The 23,748-nt window shown below is 41.7% G+C and overlaps 1 protein-coding gene across 6 annotated transcripts in view; it reads left to right on the top strand.

Moving 5' to 3' along the window:
• Window positions 1-17,909, top strand: part of ELMO1 (engulfment and cell motility 1) — a 303,458-nt gene extending 285,549 nt beyond the window's left edge. For all 6 annotated transcript variants that reach the window (XM_077178465.1, XM_077178469.1, XM_054637468.2 and 3 more), the window contains 4 exons: window positions 2,795-2,902; window positions 6,415-6,497; window positions 12,012-12,089; window positions 16,583-17,909. In XM_077178465.1, the coding sequence (XP_077034580.1) occupies window positions 2,795-2,902; window positions 6,415-6,497; window positions 12,012-12,089; window positions 16,583-16,783 (470 nt within the window). In that variant the 3' untranslated portion in view covers window positions 16,784-17,909. The remainder of the gene's footprint in view (window positions 1-2,794; window positions 2,903-6,414; window positions 6,498-12,011; window positions 12,090-16,582) is intronic.
• Window positions 17,910-23,748: the final 5,839 nt, after the last annotated feature.

Raw genomic sequence — 23,748 nt, 5'->3', positions numbered from 1 at the left:
TACTTCCCATGTGCTGTTCTAAAATTCAGGCTTCTTCACTCTTTTTCTCAGTGGAAGCAATTTCATATAATTTTTGTTTTGACTGCGGGATCATTCTATACCCTACTTTTCCAATGTAGTTGTGTTCAGCACTTGCACTTCAGTAAAATTGCTGCATCCAGTTTCAAACTGTTCCCTTCCAAGGCACTGATATCTCATGTGAGTGGGATATTTGCTGATACACCGTTTGTAGCATCGTGTACAGCTGAAGTGAAAACCAGGATGGGTAAGGCTGAGGTGGCTGTAGAAACAAGGGTCCCTTCTCCTATCAACATGCTGTCACCCTCCTCAGCCTGGCTGGTGCAGACATTTAGTGGCTGTGGTTGAGGAAACCTTGTTAGTTCCATTTGTAGCTTTCATTTAAGGGCTTTCCCCTTGACAGCAAGGCTGTGGCAGAGCAGAGTAATTAGTGAGCTCACAGGAGTGTTGTGCTGGACATGCTTCAAGCTATAGTCTATGGCCATTAGTTTTTAATTAACCTTGGGTTATGGGGAATTGCTGAAAGGGCTCCTCAAATATTCAGAGCTTGGGTTTCTTCCTATTAAGCCACCCCTTCGGGAAACAAAATATCTTCATGGAGGGGTGTTCCCCTCTTTTATTATTGAAGCATGGCATTGAAAGAGCCAAGGTTACCAAAATACTAGCCCTAGGAGGTAGAAGAGCTAAACCCTTGCCAACACCAGCCCCATGTGTGATAAATTGAATGGAATCCATGGTAATTTTTTTTTTTTCAGTTATACCATCTTTTTGCCCAGGTCACTGGGAAGAGAATGAAACCATGTCCATTTCTATGAAGAAAAAAATTACTGTTTTAATTTTAGAGTTGGAAAGTTGTATTACTTTGTACAGCCTCATAAGCAATGAGGTTGCAGTTAAAGCTGGGTGTGAAAGCCTCCTGCTGCAGTTACTGGAGAGTTTTCTTTAGGCATTATGGTCAACCATCAGATTCCATGGGGCATATTCTTCAAGCATCAGGCTTTGCTATGGTTCTGGTAGAGTTCCCTGTAAAAGGTATGAATCTTGAAAATGTTCATATACATCCTTCTGAGGTACACAGACTGCTTAATGAGAATCTACTGAATGAGGGCTCCTACTTGCTCTAGTTTCAATTCCCTGCAAAAGTTTTGTAAATGGGGTCTTCTTCTCAATCCCATACTGTGCCACACTGTATGTTCTGCTTACAGTCCAGGGATGCTTATATTTCAGCAGCTCTTCTTGTATGCATCACAGGGGCGCAATCTCAGGCTCTCTACCATCAGTCTTACAGTGTTGTGCATGCCTGTGAAGTTGATAGCCAGAATCTCTTCCATGGCCATTTTGAGCCTTTGCCAGAGATTTGTAGTGTTTTTTGAAACCTTGCTGTTCAAGGGGCTGCACACTCTGAAAGTAGTTTGAAGGGTGTAGGGTTTTTCCCCCAAATCTTTTTATCCACTGGGACAAAGAAATTTAAAAGGGTGCGTGAAAGTCACTTTTTATCATTCAATTGCCTTTTACTGCGTTGCATTTTAAATGACTGGCCTGGAGTGTCCTTCAGGACACAGCTGGGTCCATGAGGCCAGTGTTTTACTCAGAGAGCCAAGAAGCCCTTCCTTTGCTAACACCCCAAATGAGCTCACATATGCTGGTTCCACTGCTCCTCCAATGTTTTATCCAAAAGGAGGCTCCCAGCGACTGCAGCGCTGCAGGGCTGTGTCAGTGCTAACGTTTCCCCTAAATTGTCCCTCAGGCTGCTGCTTGGCACAGCATCAGCACTGCCAGTATGAGAGAAACACAGAGCCAGAGAAGCCCTCTGCACCCCTCCACTGGCATTTTAACATCCAGCCTTGCTCTGAGCTTTTGGAGATTTAGTTTGGATGTAACAAGATTGTATTTTTGACAGCTTAACATTGTGTGATCTACTTATTGAATGGAACATGCTCTGACAAGGAAGGGTAACCTCTTTCTTGCCATTTCAGAAAGGGAATTGGCAAGCACCATCCTTGCAGGCCAGGCACAGTGGTGGCCTGGCTCTGCAAAGGCAATGTCCTTCACAGGAACAGATTTTAACAAATGTTGGGGGGAATTATGTTCTGCAAAGCCGGGGTTGTCAGGGGATGTAAATGTACATCTCTTAGGAAGGACTAAAATGCAAACTGGGGTGTGAACTTGCATGGTCACAGGTATATTTGTGACCATGCAAAGCACTGCAGGACAAGAGACTTAACGTCTGCTTTAAGTCCTTGCATGTTTATTAGGTCCAGTCTCTCCATAAATATGGGGGTGTTCTCCTATGTCTATAAAAAAAAATATGAGTCATAATTTTCATAAAGTATGGGATATTTCAAATTTATCAGTTTTTGGGTGTCCCACACAAGACAGCTGGCAGGGCTTGATTTTCACAAAGTGGGTGCTAAAAATGAATCTTTTATGGGTAAATTAAAGTTATCCACTCAAAGTAGTTACTTTGCCAGTCTTCTGGCCATGAGGGTATATAATATCTGGTAAAACTAAGTCAATTTTTTCTCACTAGTAATTTTTTTTGACCCAGTGACTATGTCAATAACAAAATGCCTGTAGATTAATGTCAGCTTCATTTAATCTGGTAAAATTACTGAGCAAAGCCCCTACCCTTCCTATATATACCCCACACATTTCTTCTTCTGAAAGAAAAGACAGTTTCCCTGTAGCAACTTGTTTGAGAAAGCTTCCTCCTCTGCTGTTGGTAAAGCTGATGAATACATGTCAGTAACCTTAATTAATGTGTTTATTTCAACAGACAAATTTTGGTATTGTCGACTTTCACCTAATCACAAGGTCTTGCACTACGGAGACTTGGAAGAAAGTCCACAGGGAGAAGTCCCTCATGATTCCTTGCAAGATAAATGTAAGTCATACACAAAGATTGTGACACTTCTGCTATTTTTATGCTAGATCTTCTTTATAACCTGTAGTAGGTTTCTCTTAACATGGGACCTTATGAACAGCTCTCTTTATGAAGATAAAGAGCAGGGGACATTTTCTCCTGCATTCAACCACCACTCTCCTGGGTTTGGCAAGTGTGTGTGGGGACTGCATTAAGCTTTTCAATGAGTTTATAATTTCATTCAGCTTGGAAACATCATGTCTTTCCTAGGGAGGAACACAGTTTATTTTCATTGCTCATCTAACTGCAGATGTCAAATAAAAATACTTGGGCATATTCAGAAGCACTGCCTGTACATGGAAACAGGCAGTCTAGTGTCTGGAGGAGGAATAAGTGCAGAGGTCTTTCTAGTTATTGTGAGGAGTGGACTTAAAGGTGACAGGTCACTGTGAAGAGCACTGAGAGGACCTCACTGTTTCTGTGTAGCCAACTGGGAGAGGACACATCTCTGTGGCAGCTCCTACCAGGGAATTTATTGGGATTTTTCTTATGGTTGAAAGTAATTTTGGAGCTCTTCCGAACCATCTAACTGTGGTGATTTCTCCTTTGTTCTTCGACACGAGTTGTAGGGGTTTAACCTGTAATCCAGGAAAGCTTTTTTATGATAGTGGAAATAATGAGTATAGTTCTGTCACTTGAGAGGTGACTGCAAGAAATCCAGCATTGAATAAGGAATAATTTCTTTTTGTTCTTTTTTGAAAATCCTTGGCGTTATCAAATTAGACATGCTTATATAGGTGTTTCAGCTGGTAGTTCCACTTCTTTCATGGAATGGCAGAAAGACTAATTTTTCAGAAGTTTGAAATTTTCCAGCCTGAAAATTGGGAAATGATGTGAAATGTCCTCCCCTAACCTGTCTCCAGGCAGCACCTTTTAAAATGTCCAAGTGCTCCCCAATGCAGTCTGAGAGGGGAAAGAAGAAAAGCCTGTGTGATGCTGGAGCCCTGACAGTTTGCAGTCACATTCTCTTGTTTTCCTTGCCTTACAGATTGCCTCAAGGATGTTCACAGTCTTACTGCAGTCTTGGCAGAATGTAGGACAGGGCCTCACATTGCTGCATTGGCACAGAAAGAGACTGTTTTTGTGGACAAGGCTTAGAGAAATAGCCACAGAATGTTACAGTAGTGTCAGAGTGACAGAAGAATGAAAGTCACACTTGAACTGCAGGCACAGTTACAAGAGCAGCAACTCCCAGATTTGTTTGCTTGGAGCACTCTTCCATGCACAAACCCCTGACCCTGACTGTGAGCATCATCTGGCACTTGCATTTTCTGTAGGCTCTTGAACCTACTCAGGAATGTGAGGATCCCATGAAGGCTTCTACTTTAGAAACCATTGGGACAGACCCACACGGTTGCCTCAGCTTGGCTGCTGGCAGACTAGATACTAGTGCAGTTTCAGAAAGAGGTGGTTATTTCATCAGTGTCTCAGGTTTTCAGGCTATGAATGAGACAAGATTTACCATAGGAGTTTCATTAAACAAAGCTGAGAATATTGCAAGTCACAAGATTATAAAGTATATTGTTTGAAATGTATTAGGCCAAACTGGCTTGGGCAATTTCCAGAATACTTTCATAAATATTCTGGTTTTCTCTGGACAGACTTATTGATTTTTGAATTCTTAAAGTTTGAATATGATGATCAACTTGTCAGCATTTGGAGCCAGGTCCACAGATAAGAGAGGTTAGGTGGGTAAGAAAACAGAATCAAGAGAAGCAGCATCAAGCATTTTGTGTATTGCTTGGCAAGCCTGAATAATTAGTCTCTATCCCCAAAAATAAATGTGTGGGTTTTTAACCTTTCCACTTCTGTGAATGTCACCCCTATCTTCAGGCTGGCAGAGTTAACAAGCAATGCAGACTCCAGCTGGGACAGAAAACAGCTGCCCTCCTTCTCAAGGCTTTATCCATTGTGAGCACATCACATCTGTGCTCACGCCCTCCAGTATCTTGTAGTCAACTTCTGACACCTGAAGTCTTTGATTCTATTTTTCTAAAGTAAGGCATAAGCCAAGTTCCAGATAAATAAAGATTAGGATGTCACATCAGTCTGTGATCTCCCATAGTTACTGTATTCCAGATCACACGGATCAAGTTTATGAAACCTGGAGAAAAGCTTTCTTGGCTGAGAGGTCTGACCTCAGAAAACCTTATCTTATGCAAACAGAGAAATTGTTTTTCTGGGCCTCTTCAAAAAGTGGCAGGAACTCTTTTTTCTTAAGAAGACTTTTCTACCTTAGTTGCAGTCAAATATCTCCTTAATTTCCCAGTTTATCCTAGCTCACTCTCTCCTCTCTAAAACCGTATCTCTTCTTCTCCATAATGGGACTGTCAGAGGCATAAAAAGTCAGCAGACCCACAGCATAAAATTCTGAGACTAAAGGCAGAAGTTGAGTAGTGAAGAGTCAAATTTTTTCCTTTCTTTTCAGTTTTCCATGCAAAGCAAATACTTTAAGAATGTCTTTTACATCCTATGCCATCCATTTGGCATAGTGCTGAGGTAATCTGTCATGAAATATATGGTGCTGCTGGGCCCAGTAGAAGAGTAAATGCATTTCTCCTCTTCACTATTTCCATTAGAGTTTCTAAAGAACTGGGCAGTAACAGGTTTTCATATTACTATCCTGTTCTATATATAAGATACTTTTCTGCAGCCACAAGGATAATGGATTATTTATAGATCGTAGAAACTGTCACTCAGGGACCATATTGTATTGTAGAGCATATAGATTCTCCATAATGTAATTACCTTTGGAAAATGGACTTCCGCTTGAAACTCACAGAAATTTATCTTTCTGCTTTAGTGACCTCACTCTGTGACTCTGAGTGGCAGCAGATTCCAATATTTTTTCTTACCTTTCTTTTCCCCCAAGTCATTTCTGATCACTTCACATTTTAAAGCAATTGGAATGGCTCATTATAAGCCTTAGTATTCCTTATTCCTGCTAGTACCAGAAAGCAACTAAACTGCTGATGGGAGTGAAATAGGAAACTATTTTAAAAAAATTCCTACAGGCTTTTAAAAGAAGGAAAACAGCACTGAGTGAAGGGTCCAACTTGCCCAGCATCCTCTCTCCAGCAGAGACTTTACCTGGATGCCTAGGAAAGAGTAGCAGCAGAGCAGGCACATTATATTAACAAAGAAGAAAATTATATGGTTTTGAGATTCATGAGTACACATAGTGTGCAGGCACAGGTACGCATTTATATGAAACAGTCTTACCCAAGGTAGTCTCAATAGGCAAGAAAAAGCATTTTCAGACTTTTATCCAGATGCCTGAAATTTTTGGCAAGACTCACTAGTTCCTGTGTTGGTTGTTTTCTTCCAGTTTTCTTTCTTACAAAAGGCTGGAAATGGCAAAGGACATGGCAATTTTAACACATTAGCCTTGCTTCTTTTTAGACTCTGTAGCTTTTACATACCTTGCTTCTAACTAATTTTCTGAGGTTTTATTTTCTTTCTTTTTCATGCAGTGCCAGTGGCAGATATAAAAGCTGTTGTGACTGGGAAAGACTGCCCACATATGAAGGAGAAAGGAGCTCTTAAACAAAACAAGGTATGGTTCTCAAATTCTTATGAACACATACTGTGCAGAATGCAAAGCTTGTCAACTTGACCTTCCCTGAAGTAACACAGGTATTTTTCTTTCCAGCCTGCAACATTTCCATGTATGTATACCCTTTGTTTCCACCTCAGACCATTTGAGTTAAGTTACTGGGACAGCTTAGCCTTCTGTACTCATATTTCATGGTAGACGTGCATTGAGATATGCCCAGGGCACAACTGGAATTGTCTTTAGTAGTGATGTTCTCTGTCTCTAAAGCAAAGCAGCAATGGCTGTAGGTGCCTACTCCTATATTGTGTCTGATAAATAACTAGTTTGCTCCAGCTGTGTTCTCTGATGAAGCCACATTCAGTGAACACATGCCAAAATTGCAATTAATGTCCAGCTGATGATACCTGCAGGTCCAATCAGGTAGAAAAACGACTGCCAACAAAAGGCTGTAAGGTAAATCCTGGGCAATTAAGGAGGCATATAAGGATGTGCTTAGCAGTTCATTTGGGAAAAAATGTGTAGGAGACAATATTCAGCTTAAATTAGATTTATACTACCTTTCAGTTTCAGAGCAAGAACTGTAAGCTGACAGTAGTACTAAAACTGTACAGTGCCAGAATCTTGCAGAGTTTTTGCTAGTAAGAATTGTCACCACATCAAGAAGAAGTGGAGTTACTAGCAATGTCTGGCATTGTTAGTGGTGAATACCATATTCTATATGGTATGTTCATAAATTTTCTATCAGGTTGTCTCTCTCACTTTATAAGAAGCAATGAGATTCTAATGGTGCTTAGTCTGACCTAGAACAGCACCCTGAGAGGTCTGGGAGCCAGATCACAGGTTTTGAATCAGAATTTCTAATTACCTGATACTGAGAAATTTTTGAGTCAGACCAGGAGATTTTGATGGACAAAATAGTGAAGTCAAGAGTTCCTGCTTCAAGGAGATAAAAATGAAAAAGCAGTTCTGATGGGAGCCATGAAAATTGAGAAGGCCCTGTCAAAGCTACATCACACAACTAGTTGCACCTTCACAGCTGCAACTCCTCTTTCCTTAACTGTGCACAGGTGGGCAAAGCATCCTGAGTATTTCTTGCATTTGTTTTCTTACAGAGAAGTTGCTCTCCTTTCAACATTGGCTTTACATGATAGGAAAGGAAAATGTCAAGTGAGGAAAAAAAATCCCAGGAGTATTTTTCCTTGTTGATTTTCTGAATCAGGGCACAAACACACACACATGAGTACAATAGATTACGTATAACTCCTACCTCATGTTACAGCTGAACCATCAACACATTTGGCTGGAACATTTATATGATGCATATAAAATATTTTTAGCTCTTCCTTGCCTTAGCACTCATATGTCCACACAAAAGGGAAAGATGGAAAGCAGTGGGTGGCAGTGATGGAAATGTGTCATCGTTATGGCGCAGTAATGTCTAGATAGTATTTAATGCTAAATAGGAATGCTGCAGATCAGTTTGTCCTCAGCTCTCAGCATTGCCCCATTTCCTTAGGTAAAATTGCTTTGGACTGGTATGAAATTTCTGGCTGAGAATGTGAAGATCTGGAATTCATAGGCGGCATGGCTGCATCCGTGGCTGGAGGCATTCTATTTGTGACCCAGACAATGGCAATTTTGATGGTTTTACTGTTTCTGATGTGGTGCAGAGGTTTGGTTTGGTGGGTTTGGGTTTTTTTTTATTTCCTCAATTCCTTGTTTCTTCCCCTGAGACACACAGAATTTTGTAATTAATCTGTCATCCCAATCAAACTGTCAGGCACAATATTGCAACTATTCGACTGACATAGGAATAACATGTTGTTTGCAGCATATCAGGTTATATATGGGTTAGGCAATTAAAATTTATAAAAAGGCAGACACAGAATGCAATTCAGCTGAATTTGGTGTATGAAACCTTTCACTTTCTGAAATTTCACAATCAGTGATATATTTTTAAGAGGCCTTTTCATTCTGAGCTTTCTTTGTACATATATAACGTCCACCTCAATTTTATTCATTGGCAGAAAAGAAAATTGAATGGCAGAATGCCATGCTATGAGCATAGCTGGAATTGGCAACATGTCCATAACAAAGGCTTCCGCATCCTTTCATTTGCCAGCACATGGCCGTTGTTCTCTCAGCAGGATAATTTAGAAAGAAATAAGAGTTAAACTGAATTGGAATTTGCATGCATATGAAGCCGGAAAGATGTGACAGGACCAGATCTGAATCCATTGTGTTTTGTCTTGCTTGTGTTTTTAAATTATGTTTAATTTTTAAATCCTTATTTCTGACTCCCAAGTAGTACCAATGATTTTCAAGGAAATGAAATACATCAAATTTTGCAGCCTTCAAAATAAAGCATGACAGAAGATTTAGAAAAAAAAACATGGCCAGATATTTTGAAGTGTTCTCCTATTACCCTTTATCTGCTGATGTGGCAGGTGTCAGGCTTTGTGCCTTTTTAGTCAGCTAAAATGGTTCATCTCTGATAAATGAAGCTTCTTCTCTTCTCTTCTCTTCTCTTCTCTTCTCTTCTCTTCTCTTCTCTTCTCTTCTCTTCTCTTCTCTTCTCTTCTCTTCTCTTCTCTTCTCTTCTCTTCTCTTCTCTTCTCTTCTCTTTTTTCTCCTTTGGTTGAACAAGTTCCCCACTGCTGCCTGTCTAGAGAGTTCTTTGAGGCAGATCTTCTGACCCTGGCAAGCATACTCAACATGGCCAGGCCTCAGCCTTCAGTAAAGACATGGGTGTTTTGAGCATGTTGAAGACAGAGAAGGCAGAAAGTAGTGAGGCCATTCTAGCTGCATGGGATCACTTCACCATAGGCACCCAAAGTGCCTGTTCATGAAAAATAGCTTGCTTCTGGCCTGTGTTGGGGACCACTGGAGACTGGGGGAGAAGGAACCTCTGGGCATGGAAGAGCAACCTTCCCTTCATACCACCTATGACAGCTTCCCCCACAGAGCTGAATCCAAGGAGTGGGAAGCATTGGCCTGCTGTTGCAGTCTCTTGTTCTGTTTTCAGCTCAGCTCAGAAGACAGGCACACTGTGGGTCCCAATGCTGCTACCTTTGAGAAGCATCTAGGGAAGAGCAGAGGTCTGACATGTGGAAGGAGCTAGGAGTGCCAAGGGAGTGAGTTCAGCAACTTGAGGTGCAGGAGGAGGAAAGCAAAACAAAGAAGGAAGGAACAGGTTGGAGGGAATGTGAAATAAACAGGACCAGAGGGATAGAGAAACAAGTGGAAAAGGCTTGAGTGAAAAATTACAGTGAGAAAGGTTAAGAAGTAGGACAGAGAGCAGAAGAGAAAACTAGAGATGGGTGATAAAGACTGACGAGTTCTCATTTAAGAATTGCCAGCTCCTCCTTGTCATTGATGGGACTGTAACAAAGCCAGGTGGGGGTCCCTGACAAGTCAGCCAGCTCAACCACTGAGACCACTGTCAGTGGAGGGCCAGCTGGCAGCTCCAGCTCCTTTGGCTTCCATTTTCCTTGACAGTTTGCTGTGCATAATGCAACAGAGATGCTGGCACCTGGAAGTTGTAATTCCAAGCCTTTAGAATCCAGGGCAGCCAGCAAAGAAGCTGACCTGCAGCCAGGGCTCCAAAAACAACACTTTTCCACAGAAAGAGAAGCTTGGTGCCCTTAATGTAGTCCCTTCTCATTCTCTGCCTGACTGGAAATGACTAAACCCTTGACATCCTGACACATTCTTCTTCCAAGCAGAAATTTTTTTCCTCTTTTTTCTCTCTTTGAGGTGAAGAAGAAAGTATATTCATTGGGAGTTTCCCAAAGGAAAAAAATTACAGAGGTCAGGCCTGTGGGATTGTTGACCTTCATGAAATTCAGGAACATCACAGTATAACAGTACAAGCCCTTTTTTCAGAGCTACAACCTCAGGGGCATTACTTGGCGTATTCTGTCAGTAATTTATAACACCGTGGGAGAAGATAATGCCAGGTTCATGTGGGCAGAGGTAGATTTTTTTCTCTAATGAGGGACATCACTCTTAATAAGGTGTGGCTGAGAGACATGCCTACAAAACAAAAGGGCCATGTGAGCCTGAGCCATTGGTTTGCTGAGTGCACCAGCACTGTTTGCACTTGCAGCCTCCATGGAGATTCAACACAATGAGGATTTAACATAGCTTTGTCTCCTGTAGCCTTGGCAATACATCAAGTCAAACCTAGTAACTAAACTCAAGGAAAACAGGAACATTTCCCATGAGAAGCCTGATCTCTTATTATCCAAGATTATCCGTAAGGCTTGCAAGTTTTATGGTTCAGACTCTGCTCTTAATCATACAACGTCAAAACCAAAAAAGCCCTTACAGAAATCCAAATATACTATGTCTGTCTCAGACCAGGAGCTCAGGCGTAACAATCTAGAACAATGTTTATGCTGCAGCCCCCAGAGTCAATTCTTCCATTTTAAAACTTATTGTTGCGAATTTAGGAAGTTGTTCTCCTTTCACCGCTGGCTGTGCAGGGACTGCTGTCAGCTGAGAGTCAGCAAAAGGCATCAGTGTGACAGGGCTGAGGAAGCCAAGAAGCTAAAAGAACAGGACATGTGATTCAGATCATAGTTACAAGTCAGCACTCTGCTGCTTAGCTGGGTCTCTTTTCCACAGTTAATATATCCATACAGCCAGGCTTGCAGACTGTGAGATCCTTGTACTGGCACTTGGAGTGATGCAGGCAGAAACCATACTATGGCGACATTTAGGACAACATTGCATGCTCACTGCTGGCCACTGAAAGAGCAGTGTTTATTCAGATTGCCTGGGTTTCCCCATGGGAATTTAACTCCAGGTGACTTTTAGGAAAGGTCAGCACTTTATGAATTCTCCTTGGTATCTTTTACAATTCCAGCTTCAGTGCTTAGGGGACAAAAAGATGATTGCTTTTTCCTTTCCTGAAATTCCTTTGGGTCTTTAGGTAACTGGCATTGTTTGGCTTGACTGAGGCTGGCGATTCTGGTTCAGATGGAAACAAAATTACAGAAATCTCCTGAGAGTGAATAATTTAATATATTTCCAGCAGTGAAAAGAACATAAGTATATACCAGGATATTCATTGTCCTGACAAGATTTTTAACACAAGGAGTCAAACCTTGCAGAACTTTGTGAGTTTAATCTATAGAAAGTGAAAAAAACTGTGAGCCTTCATGAAGAGTTTCTTGCAAGTGTACAATTATTCATTATATTGATTTTAGTCCTCACCATTGCCTAGCTCAAATTTAAACTGAAATGCTAAAGGAATTCACGACCCAGTGGGCCACAGTAAGCTCTGAGGTGAGTGAGTTTGTTTTGACTGAAGCAACCGTGGTGGTTTTCTTGCTGTGCCTGTCTCTTGCAGTGGTCTGGTACTGCTGCAGCTTTGGCCAGACAGGAGACTACCATAAACTTATTTTTCAACTTATTTTGGGTAATAATGGATAGGAAAGAAAGACAGACCTGAATGTACAGATGCCTCTCTCATGCAGCATTAATATGTGTTTCTTTGTGTTGTTCCAGGAGGTGCTAGAGCTTGCTTTCTCTATATTGTATGACTCAAGTGGCCAGTTGAATTTCATTGCTCCAGACAAGCATGAGGTAAGTCATATTCAGAGTACAGAAATTTATTTGAAGTTATCTTGGCTGCTTTAAGGCACCAGATGTCTTTATAAGAACATAAGAATGGTCATCTTGGCCCAGGGTATAGGTCCATCTAAATCAGTGTGTCACATCTCAGAACAAACTGACAAATTCAAGGGATTAGTACAGGAATGAGACCTTCTGCAATTTTCTTGCATATCTGAGGCACAGAAGAAACATGTTTTGTATTCCTACATCACAGAGCACATGAAGCTCCAAATTACAGACCAGTATTTCTAAGTCCTCCCAAAATACAAGCAATAAGAAAGAGAAATAAGAGAGCTTGGGCAGAAGTTCTACAGACCTCGCTCACCATTTCTTGATTTCTTGTGGTCTACTGTACTTCAGACACTAGAGAATTTTGCTGAAAGTGTGAACTTTGTTGAAAGTGTGAACTTTCAACACTGAGAATTTGTACAGCCAAGCTTTCAAAGAATCACTGCCAGCCGCAGTTCATTTTGACCATGCTAGCATAGTCAGGGGTGGTTATACCATAACTGGGTCTCAATTTCAGCCACAGACTTGTGCTGTCCAGAATGGCATATCCCCTTTTCCTTATTTTCACATTTCTTAAGACCATTCATGACAAGTGATCATAGAAGGCCCCCTGTATTCATTCCATCTCCACAGGAGAGTGTTTTGCAACGGCTTTCACTTGTATAAAGACAATGTAAATACCAATAGCAAGAATAGCCCCTTCCCTGCTCCCTTCGCTTAGTAAAAGCCACAAGGAAATAGAAGACATCATCACCTTCTGGAATGTGATGGGATTAATTTACCTTAATTGTGTTGAATCATTGGATATGTTTCTCTGAAAGAAATTTCAAGTAAAGGCTTAGCAGAATGCACTACATTTTTTAAAAAATCCTTCTTGTTTCTAAAGCAAGAGTTATGTTTCATTTGCATACTTATTTTTAGATATTACATTTGGTCTCAGTTCAGGACCCTGTTCTAAGACGATGAAGAAGATCGCTTTAAATTGAATTATACTGTAGTGTTAAAGTGTGTGAAATTGCTTTACAAGTGAAGTGTATTAGCTATGCCACTTCAACATTTGTTGTTCTGGACTAAAACCTTCAACTAAATGTTAATTTTAGGAGAGGAGATACAGTTATGCCCATTTGGGTCTCCTGTGGATTAACATCTGAGTGTCATTTTCAAGAATGTTCATTCCAGAGAAGTATTTGCTGATCAGTTTTCATGTAAGAGAAAAGACCAGTAGTGTCCCAGGCACGATGTGCCACTAGAGCTGTAGCTCTAAGCAACACATGGTTGTCATCATCCTCTGAACTGAACGTGTTTGAGGATTTCTGATATAAATTCTCCAGAAACTGAATTCTAGACTGTTTCAGCTTAGAAGTGCAAACGGTCATGAAAACCAACAATTTTTTCAGCCACTGTATCTCAAATACAGCCTATAGCTAAAAGTGGATTTTAATGGTCCAAATGTTCAAAAGCTGCTGCTGCATCCCACTGACAGGCAGTAGCAGTGAGATGCACTAACCCAATTGCTCATGATTGCGTTAACACACCTTTTATCTTCACATCTCTTTTTGGTATTGTGCAGCTTCTTTGAAACAAAATTAATATGATCAAAAAAATGGCCAGAGGCAACAGTCTCTGCTGCCACTTGACAGTTCCCAAATGAAAGTTTTTAAAAGGACATCTCATATCCTCTGTATTTTTCCATGGCCTGCAGAAGAGCGAGTTGTGATTAAAGTGAAAAGTACAAGTGTTCAGAGGAAGCACTCACAAGGAAAGGGAAGTAGCATGTTGTGAAGCCTGTGACTCTTCATCAAAGTAGTTGGGGTGCCTGTTGATAGAAGTGCTAGTTTAGCAGCATTGTCAGTTTGTGGTGACATCTCAAGATTCTGAAAGCACCAGGAATGATGTTGGTACATGACAATTTCAGGTCAGACTTGCAGGGCTTTTTTTAAATACTTGTGCAGCCCTCGTGATTGTAGAGTGAGGCTGAAATGTGGGAGTTGAACGTGTCCTAAAAAGAAACATTGAACGAGGCTCTTAGGATAATTTTGGCTGCAAGGAACCCTGAAGGTGTCCTGAGTCCAACCTCCTGCTCAAAGCAGGTCAGCAATGAGCTCAGACCAGGTTGCTCAGGGCTGCATCCAGATGGATGAAGCCTGTGCAACCTTTCTAGTTCTTGTCTCCCAAAGTAATTCTTTGATAAAATCTCATTACTGAACCAGTATCATTGAGATTTGGACCTCATTCTAGCACACTTAAGTTTGTGAATTCCCTTAGCCATCTGTTGGAGCTTACTGCTAGCCAGAGGATTCAGTACTATGAGATCACTCCATTGTATTTGTTTTTCATTTAAATACTAATAACTGGTTTCAACTACACAGCAAAAAAAAGGTGGATTAATCTTATCCATGATTTTTGACAGAGAAACTGATGAGGGAGGCCATAATTAGGTTTCATTGGAGTTTTATGAAAATGAATCTCGTAAATTAATTTTTCAGTGATTCTTAGTCTCTTTTGCATATTAAAAAGAAAAAAGCTTCTGAATGAATGCCTCTGTTTTTCCACCATCTCATTAGGATGTCTCTCTCCTCAACATGTGCAGGAGTTTAATTAGGTGCATTTGCCAATATGGAGATTAGAGAGGAAGCCCCTTTTCCAGGCCATTGCACTCATCAGAATTGTGGCCAGAATTTGGTTTCTGTGGGCCCTGAATGAGTTATATCTGGAAGAGGAGAGAACTGCAGTTCTGCTTTCTGGCTCTCTGGGACTCCTCCCCAGAGGAAGAGCTGGCCGCACTCACTGCGCAGGTGATGGACTATTTACGTCAGGGGCTGCATCTGTTGAGAAGTTTCTCTGCTCCCCTGTAACCTGAGCAGAGCCTTTTGCTTTTCTGTTCCTTTCTTCATAATGAATTCAGGGAAAACTCTCCTAGAGAAAGATTTCAAGTAAATCACAGAGGATTTTATAGTCTGTTCAAATAGAATTATTTTTCTAGAATAGCTTCTTTCTTTTCCTGATATTCTGCATTCACTCCAAAAAAATTGCGTGCTTTAAAAGTCTTCAGTGGCACACTTTGACAGCCTGGAATAGGCAGGCTAAGTTGTTTATTTAGTATTTGTCAACAGGACAACCTGAACTCTAAAGTCTCTTCTATATAGCTGATCTCATATTAAATAAAGCTGGGGCTTGGCTTGCCCACACCCTGGGTGAAAAAGCTCCCTCTGCTACTGTTTTGTTTCTGACTTAAGTGGGTTGGATTTCACTTTGGATGCTGAAGTGTGCTAACCCATCCTATTTTTGAAAGATGCCCTTTTTCTGCATGAAGAGGGGGGCTTCTCTCTCTTCCTTAAAAATAATCCTCATTTCTGCTGTGGGATGAAGTCAGCCATGGCTATCTTTAAACTCGGCGGCATCATGTAGCAAATGGTCAGCTAAATTTAAAACCCTTTTTTTGGCATGAAATCCAGCAGAAGTATTTGTAAGATAAAAATGCAGTTACGGTTAATTTAATTTTTCTCCTGCAAACTAGGACACAAGTTCATGATTGAAATCTTTATTTTTAGATGACAGCATTTGAGTACTTTTGTTCATAGTTGAATAAATGGCTTGTAGTAATAAATGAAAGTGACTTATTCAATAGAAGTTGACTCTAGATCACCAATCTCCCTTGAATTTGTTGCTGATTTTAAATGGTTATTCAGCCCACGTTTATCACAAGCTGTCAGCTGTTGGGAAAGATGGCATCTCCTGTTAGGAAAAAGCTAACAGTAAGGAAAAGGTTTTAGAGGCCAGTTCAGCATTTGAAGGATTTAGTATTATACCCAAGCAGCTTGGCATTTAATTTTCATGAAGGACATAGCATTAACTGACTGTAGTTTTCACAATATGTTATTTTCTGTAAAATAGTGGTAAAGTAGGCATAGTTATATGAGACTATCAATTCTAACAGCTTCATGTATAGAAAAGCAAACAATGATAAAAGCAGATAGTACAGAATTTTTACACTAAGAGTCAAGAAGGATTTGGGGGTGGGATTTAGTTCACCTAACTTAACTGTCTTAGAATTAAAAGTTTAGTTAGTGTAAGATAATCAGGCTTTTTTAATAGGTACTGGGGGGAGGAGAATGAGACAAGTGAAGGAGATTTCTCCAGAGGTTGATTGTCCTAAGTTATTGTTTCATTCTCCAATAATTGCAGAAGAACATTCACCAAGAAGTTTGGAGGAGATGGCAAATTGTCAAACAACTATACACTGTCATTTTGTCCCATTTATTGGAATGTTATTCCATTTTCTGAGCAGCCCAGTGAAAGCCTTCCTCAAGATCTGAGCTGATAAAATGCCTCAGCCTAATGTTAGGTCTCTTTGTAAGTCCCCATGGAAGCAGTAACTGTAGAGGACCAGACCAGACAAGGAGTTTGTGCATGAAAAGTCTATTAATGAGAGTTTTTATCCTTTTCCTGTGCAGTATTGTGTATGGACCGATGGTTTGAACGCCCTCCTTGGGAAGGATATGTTGAGTGACCTAACACGGAATGACCTGGACACGCTGCTCAGCATGGAGATAAAGCTACGCCTCCTTGACTTGGAAAATATACAAATCCCAGATGCTCCCCCACCTATCCCAAAGGAGCCCAGCAACTACGACTTTGTTTATGACTGTAACTGAGGCAGTCACTGAAACTTGCTCTGAAACTGGAAATACATTATAACTGGAGAGATATTAAAAAAAAAAAAAAAAAAGAAGAGTGTGAGGAAAAAAAGAAACCCACTTTTGCACCTTGTATTTTGGCTTTGGGGAGGGATGTAGAAACACTTGCATTCCTCCCTGTTCCCTGCATCCCTTCCTTCCCCATTCCCATCTTCCCCATTGCTCATCCAAATCCACATTGCTTTAATTAACTTGTAATTGCAGGCCATTGGCCTTGCTTAAGGCAAAGACTGCCACTAAGAAGCAACCCTCCTGAGGACTTTTTTTACATTTTTAATACTGGAATAGACATTCTTAACTAAAGGACGTTGTTATCAAACTGCATGCCTGTGAAACCCACTTGGCAGGGCAGAGGCTTTAACTGGAAGGAGGAGGGAGGTAGGGAGCAAAAGCAGCTACTGTAAGCAGAAGATTTCCCCAGACACTCACAAGAGTCTGCTCACCACTGAATCCAATGTGATGATGAAATTGGTTAACTGCTTCCCAGTGCTTGCACCATCCGTCACTGTCATCATTCTCTCCACCATCATCTCAGCTCTTGCCTCCAGCCTTCACCCAACTGATCGGCTCGCAGGATGGAAAGTCTGCAGGTTTTTGCTGTACCATACGCTGCAATGCTGCAACAGCTTTTAACTTCTTTTCCTCCCAGCTCTTACAATAGCCCCACACTAGCAGATCACTCGCACAAACCGTGTATGAAGCCACCAGTGTGTCCCATTCCTGTAGCGTTCCCTAAGCCTCAGTTGCCTCCGAAATTGGCTTGTTGCTATTTGAAGTGATTTTTATTTCCTTGGTCCAAAGTTCAACAGTAAGTTTCACAAATTAATTACAACTGCCAAACATCCAGGTTTACATCGTTGTCATTGCTACAGTGTTAGAAATTTGCAAGGGATTTTTTTTGTACGGGTTCTAATTTTTTATTTTATTTTGCCAAACAAATATATTTAATGAAAACTAATTTCATTGTGAGTACTTTTGGGGAACAATATTTTTACTTAATTTCCATTTGGAACATTTGCCCTGAAGGGAAAAAAACACCATTCCCTTCAACTTCACTGTTGAATAAAAATCTGAGTTGTGATGATTCCTGGGACTTTGTTTTTCTTCTGAAGTTGTCTTTTATTCCTTATGGTTCCTAGGAATTCTGAACTGTTTAGTAAAAAGAGGAGTGGGAAGACTTTTCTTATCTGCATCTGATTTAACTTACTTGTTTGTTAGTGGTGACAAGGATGAAATGCATCCAGAGATCTCCATTGCCATGGTTACATGAGCCTTCCTGTGAGAAGGGCCCTTGTGAAATCCAAAATCCAGCATACTGATGTGCTCATGGTCAGTTCAAGGCTGCTGCCTTTCCTGTGTTTTGCTGGGGCAGCTGTTTTTTTGCTGTATTTCCATTTTCTCCATTGAGAGTGTTTATGGCTGCAGCAAATTGGTATTAGGAAGGTTTGAGCTTTGCAGGATGGATTCCCTCTATCCTCATGTTTTTTCTAGGTATTTCACTAAGTTCAATTGCAAAAATCTGAGTCTAGAGGAACCTGCCAGCTCTTTTCCTCCCACTGCACATGCTGAAGACAGATGTTTATCAGTGTAAGTTTCTTTCCTGCTCAGACCCAGCTGAAAAAGACGGTAAAGGGGTTTTATCAGAACTTGTGCTAGTGAGAAACCCAGAAGCTGGTTCCAATTCTGACAGTCATAGAAGTTCTCAACTGAGGTAGCCTTTGCTCCATCCAGATGGCTCTGGGAAAAACATCCTGACTGGCCTCACACCAGTAGAGGAGAGAATTGATGTCCTGCAGGTGCAACAAAAAGGAAGATAATGAGAACATTGTATGAATGCAAGCATCAAAGTCTCAAGGAAGGTGCCTTCCTGAAGCTGTGCAGTATTTTATGAATGCCCTAATGTGACAGAAGCTATAAGTTGGTTTTGGTGTTAATGGATGATAAAGTAAATTAATAAGAGAGACTGAGTTAAACTCTGGAGGGAGAAGTTATGGTGAAGTGGGGCCTCAGAAGAAGTTTTGTCTTAATGAGAACAGAGGTGTCCAACATGACTTGTGGGAGTTTGAGACGGTTTATTCTCCAGACCTTTGTCAGAATATAGCAAAGGTAGTCATGGTCAGGAAATAGTAGAAGCAAAGGCACTGCCTGCCACAGGGCATTTTTAAGGGGTCCCAGGGGCAAGGGATGGAGGTAGGAATGTGTTTCTTTACCAGATGCTGATGCTGCCTCTTAACTTCATGCAGATAGAACTTGGAGCAGAACGGAGAGCCTGAGTTGTTTTAATTACCCTGACCCAGCTGGATTTGCTTTTTACTTACAGATTTCATACTTGGTGCTTCAGATGGGTATGGCTCTGCTGGCAAAAGAAACACCTTTCACTCCTAAGCTGTAAGAGCCAAACACACTGCCAGCTCAGCAGCACTCCAGTGCTGTGGTCTCAGCAGGCAGGCATCTGCGTGACAGAGAGGAGCAAACAAACCCCTCCTCCGGGGGACAACTTGGGCAGGAGATAAAGGTTAGACTTGCCTCCTCCACTGAGGTGAGTGCCCTTAATTCCACCCCAAGAGCCCAGGGGACTGGTGGGAGGAGAGCTGGCAACCCAGCCCTCTGTTTTTACCAACAGCTTGTGCCCATCCACATGACACTGAGGCACATCAACACCACTCAGGCAGTGTGGGGCTCTTGAGCATGAAGAGCTGGGAGCCCTCTCCTTTCACAGCAGGTGACACTAACCCTCTGTCCTGCCCTGGGACCCCACAGGGTGGGTGCAGCCTGACCAGGGGCATCCAGGGCCAGATGGGTACCACAGCACTGCTGCGTGGCTCTCTCTCACTGCTTCCTGCAGCCCTACTTTGCAGGATCCCCAGCTCCCCACATGGCCTGGCTCTTTCAAGGGGTTATGCACAGTGTGGGATGGTCACATGAGCAGGAATGCTAAATTTGTATCCACCACCCTGCCATAAGAAAGAAGAGGCTCAAGAGATGCGTTGGCGTAATAGCCCTTCCAGCTATTTTAGCAGCACTCCCACAGCAACCTGAAAGGCTGTGGTGCAAAAGAAGAATCCTGCCTTCGGTTTTTGGAGCTGTCATACAGGCTCACTTTGTCATTATGAAATTTAAAACAAAAAAAAAAAAAAAAAAAAGTTAAATGATTAAGAAATATCCCGCTGCTTCCCATTCTTAAAAAAAAAAAGAAATTGAGGATGAAAATGGCAAATTCATTTGCTCATGCTGTTGTGTTCCGGAAAAGCTTTTAAATCTTCACATTCAAGGAGATGCAGCAGGAAAAAGAACTGCTATTGAAGTTTCTTGTATAATTTCAAAACATTAAGTGGGTAATTGCTTGTAAAAGCCATAAAGGGGAGAGAGAACAAAAAAAAAAAATCAGTCTAATTTTAGCTCCTGTTTTGGAAATGACTTTGCTTTTGAAAGTTAATATATTCTTTTACCAGAAAACTTGAATCAAGAAAAATATGTATCTTCTTAAGTCAACTGCTTGCTCTACTTGTAAGGACAAGGAGAAGAGCAGCAATTCTAACTAATCCTGTACAAAGCAAGCTATGTGTCAGAGAAACAGGGCTTCTATTACCATCTTTTAAGAAGCCTTTCTTTCTTCAGTATGGAGAACTATTTCATTAAACCTTTCATTAAGATATAATATCCTCATGCCAAGAGGCAGGTAGGTGCTGACTGTCTCTTGGGTTGCAAAATGACAGTGCAAGATCCTGATTACTTCATTTGTGAAATCCTCTTGTGTCTTCACACCCTACCCAGAATTGCATTTTTCTTGCCTGGGGTGTTTGTCATCAATGTCACATCAATGAGAATGTGAAGGCTTGCATGGAAACCTGGTGGGATCCACTCTCCAGAATCTCTGTCTTCTCTGGCAGACAGCTGAAATGCAAGGAGCCCTGCATCCCTTCAGCAACCCTGTAGGCCAAGCTGCAAATCCCACAGCCTCTGGCTGGCTCTCAAAAGAGGGAGGGATGAAAGAAGAAAAGAAACACGCTCCTGGTCAGGAGAAGAGGGAGAGAGGAGCATGGGCATGAAATGCCCCTGATTGCATCTGCCCCTTGGTTGTTTGTCGTTACATTGGACTCAGAGGTGCCTCTGATGCATCCAGCTCTATAGTGATTCAAGCTGCTAATTCTGAGCAATAGCCAGCAAGGAAGATGCTGGGAGCAAGAGGACACTCTTGTACTGCCATATCCCCCCTGCTCTCGTTTGGTTGCTGCTTCACTAACAAGTAAATGGAATTAGCTTCACTGTCATGTGAAAGGCGTTCATCTGAGGAGTACAATAAGATTAGTGTGAGATTTTACTCCCTTCTTGCTCCATTCTTCTTCAGAGTTAAAAAAAGATTATAAATCTGGCCCTTATTGACCTGGGGATGTCTTAGCTGTCTGAAATACTAAGTGTATGAGCCCTTCCCCTTAGAGCATCCTCAGGAAAGTAAAGGTAAAATCCCTGCAAACTCTGGAAGACATTCACAGGACAGAGTTTTTGTCACACTGCTGGCTGAGCTGTCATTGCTTTCCCCACAGCTGGATAAATCAGGATGAGACTTGCTCAGTTCTCCCTCCCTCCCTCCCTCCCTAGATAATTATATTTGAATATTAAACAGCCACATGGCTTAAGCAAATTCCCTGATTAACAAAGCACTTACCTATGCAGCAAAAGAAGCTTGATTTCAGTTTGATAAACAGCACCTAAATTTAGGTGAGTGCTCATGGACCAAGCTAGATCAGGGCCTGTGTAAGCAGGAAGGCAATTTTACCTATTACTGAGATTTTGCTATATGCTCAGAGGCTATGCAAATAATGACTTTTCTGTCTGCTGTGTAATTGGATTGTGTACCTCTGGTCACTGCAAGAGACTGAACAGGATGCTGTCTGATTATTGCACATCACTCCAGCTGCTTCATGCATCTTTGGGACTTTAAACAGCAGTTAAAGAATTAAAACAGGAACCCTTTCTGGATGAAATCAGGCTGAAACTTGAGAAGAGTGGCATTAAAAGCACAAGGTTTTTTAGGGCAAGACTAGGCATAAAATGGATATTGGGAGAGCTGTGAATTTTGATAGTAAGGTGATTTTAAAGTGCTGAGTCAAGGAGTGGTGTCCTGCAGCAGCCTCCTGAGGGCAAGGTTAAAAAGTACAGGAGAGGAGACCATTTCAAACTCATTTAATGGCATATATTTACTCTTTATTTTCACTTCTTGCTTGTGAAGCTTCAAGGGAGACCTTGAACATCACTGAAGAGCAGAGCTGGTGATGCTTAGCTTGCAAGGACACACACAGGGCAAAGGAAACATCTCAAAAGTCCCTCTCCAAGTAGAGAGGCTGGTGTTGGAAGTAGAAGAGTTTTCTGAACTGGTGTGTTTTTCTAACAGAGAGTTTCTCAGTTTTACTGTAGGCACCTCAGTGGAGGTGCTATGTGGAGAACAGCTGTTGTGGATTTATTGTCTCTTGGAAGAGCCAAATAAGCCTCTTCAAGTTGGGAGGCTCCTGCAAACGCTCTCTCATCCTATTTGCCTCTTGTTCATAGATGTTTCCTGTAAGTTGTGACCTATGGGACAGCAACAAAGCTGGGGAACCCAGTGCTGTGTGCTCCAAGCAGGATGCTGGCCTGTAGTTTCAGCCCAGGGAGGGTATGGCCACAAGACAGCAGTGCATGTAGAGGAGGGGAGGGAAAAGAGATGCTTAATAAAATTTTGCCAAGGGATGAAGCCAAGGGCAGGCTTTCTTTCCTGTGACATTTAAGAATCTGTCTTGAATGACTTTATTTCAGTTGTCATTAGAGGATTCTGTAGCCTGATTGAGTGCCACAGTTAAATTTTCCCTTGATGAAGCCTCATGAGTCTAATTTTAATCTTGTCAGCAACATGGTGTTCAGCTTAAACTGATAATGTTTTGGGATTCCTCTTGGTTATCATGAGGGAGAGGGAGGCTGGCTCTTGTTTAATAAGAGGCAGCATTTTTTTATGAGGTATGTCTGTATCTTCTTGGTTTCTCTTGAAATGCCTCAGGTTTAATATCCCCTTCCCACCTACCTTCCCTGAGGGACAAATGCACCCTGGAGATCTTTGCTGTCCCACCAGCAGGCTGTGCACATGTGGGAGGCTGAGCCTGTGGGACTTCATTCCCTGCCAATTAACAAGGGAGTTTGCATTGTCAGGGTAGTTTTGGAAGAAGTCAGGAGCAGCCATATAGGAATCTGCCAGGCTTCAAAGCAAGTTTTCTATATATCATCTTAAAATGAGGACAGTGGGGATGCAGGCACAGTACATTGTGCAAAGCTGCTGACTGCTCGCATCTTTCCCAGAGGAAAATGGCTCATCCACAGGGTTTTCCCAGGGCATAGCTTCCCTCTTCCCCCCCATCAAGCAGCAGAAGCCTGGTGCATTTGAAAAGGCTTGGAGATGTGAGCAGAGAAACATGTGAAAGGTTTCTTTGCCAGGAGTATGACATTTAAAGAGCACCAGTAGAATTATTTTGGGTGTTTTTCACCTTCACTCACGATACCCTCTGTCAGTCTCTGACATTCCTTAAAGTTTTGGGTTCCCCTTTCTGTCCCCAGTCCAGGAGGCATGCAGTGATAACTTACACGAGGTAAGGTACACAAAACAATACACCTTATTGTTTTGTTTATCCCAGATTGTCAAAGTACAATCCAGCCAAGCTAGTTTCCACATAAACCTTCATCTCACACTCTTGGTTCTCTTCATTCCAGCACAGTCTGAGGTCCATTGAAACCTGAGGTGTTAAAATGGGCTGGTGTGAAGGTGGCTTCTCCAGCTTCTCATAAGGTTGTTTTCAGCCAGAAATTTTCCTTCAGTGAGGACATTTACAGAGTCCTCAACAGCACTCTTCATAAAACCACTGCTGAGCCTCCAGCTTCTCATCAAATCTGGCAGCTTGCAG

The sequence above is a fragment of the Agelaius phoeniceus genome, chromosome 1 (assembly GCF_051311805.1).
Source record: "Agelaius phoeniceus isolate bAgePho1 chromosome 1, bAgePho1.hap1, whole genome shotgun sequence".
Classification (NCBI taxonomy): domain Eukaryota; kingdom Metazoa; phylum Chordata; class Aves; order Passeriformes; family Icteridae; genus Agelaius; species Agelaius phoeniceus.
This window is presented reverse-complemented; position numbering and strand designations above follow the sequence as displayed.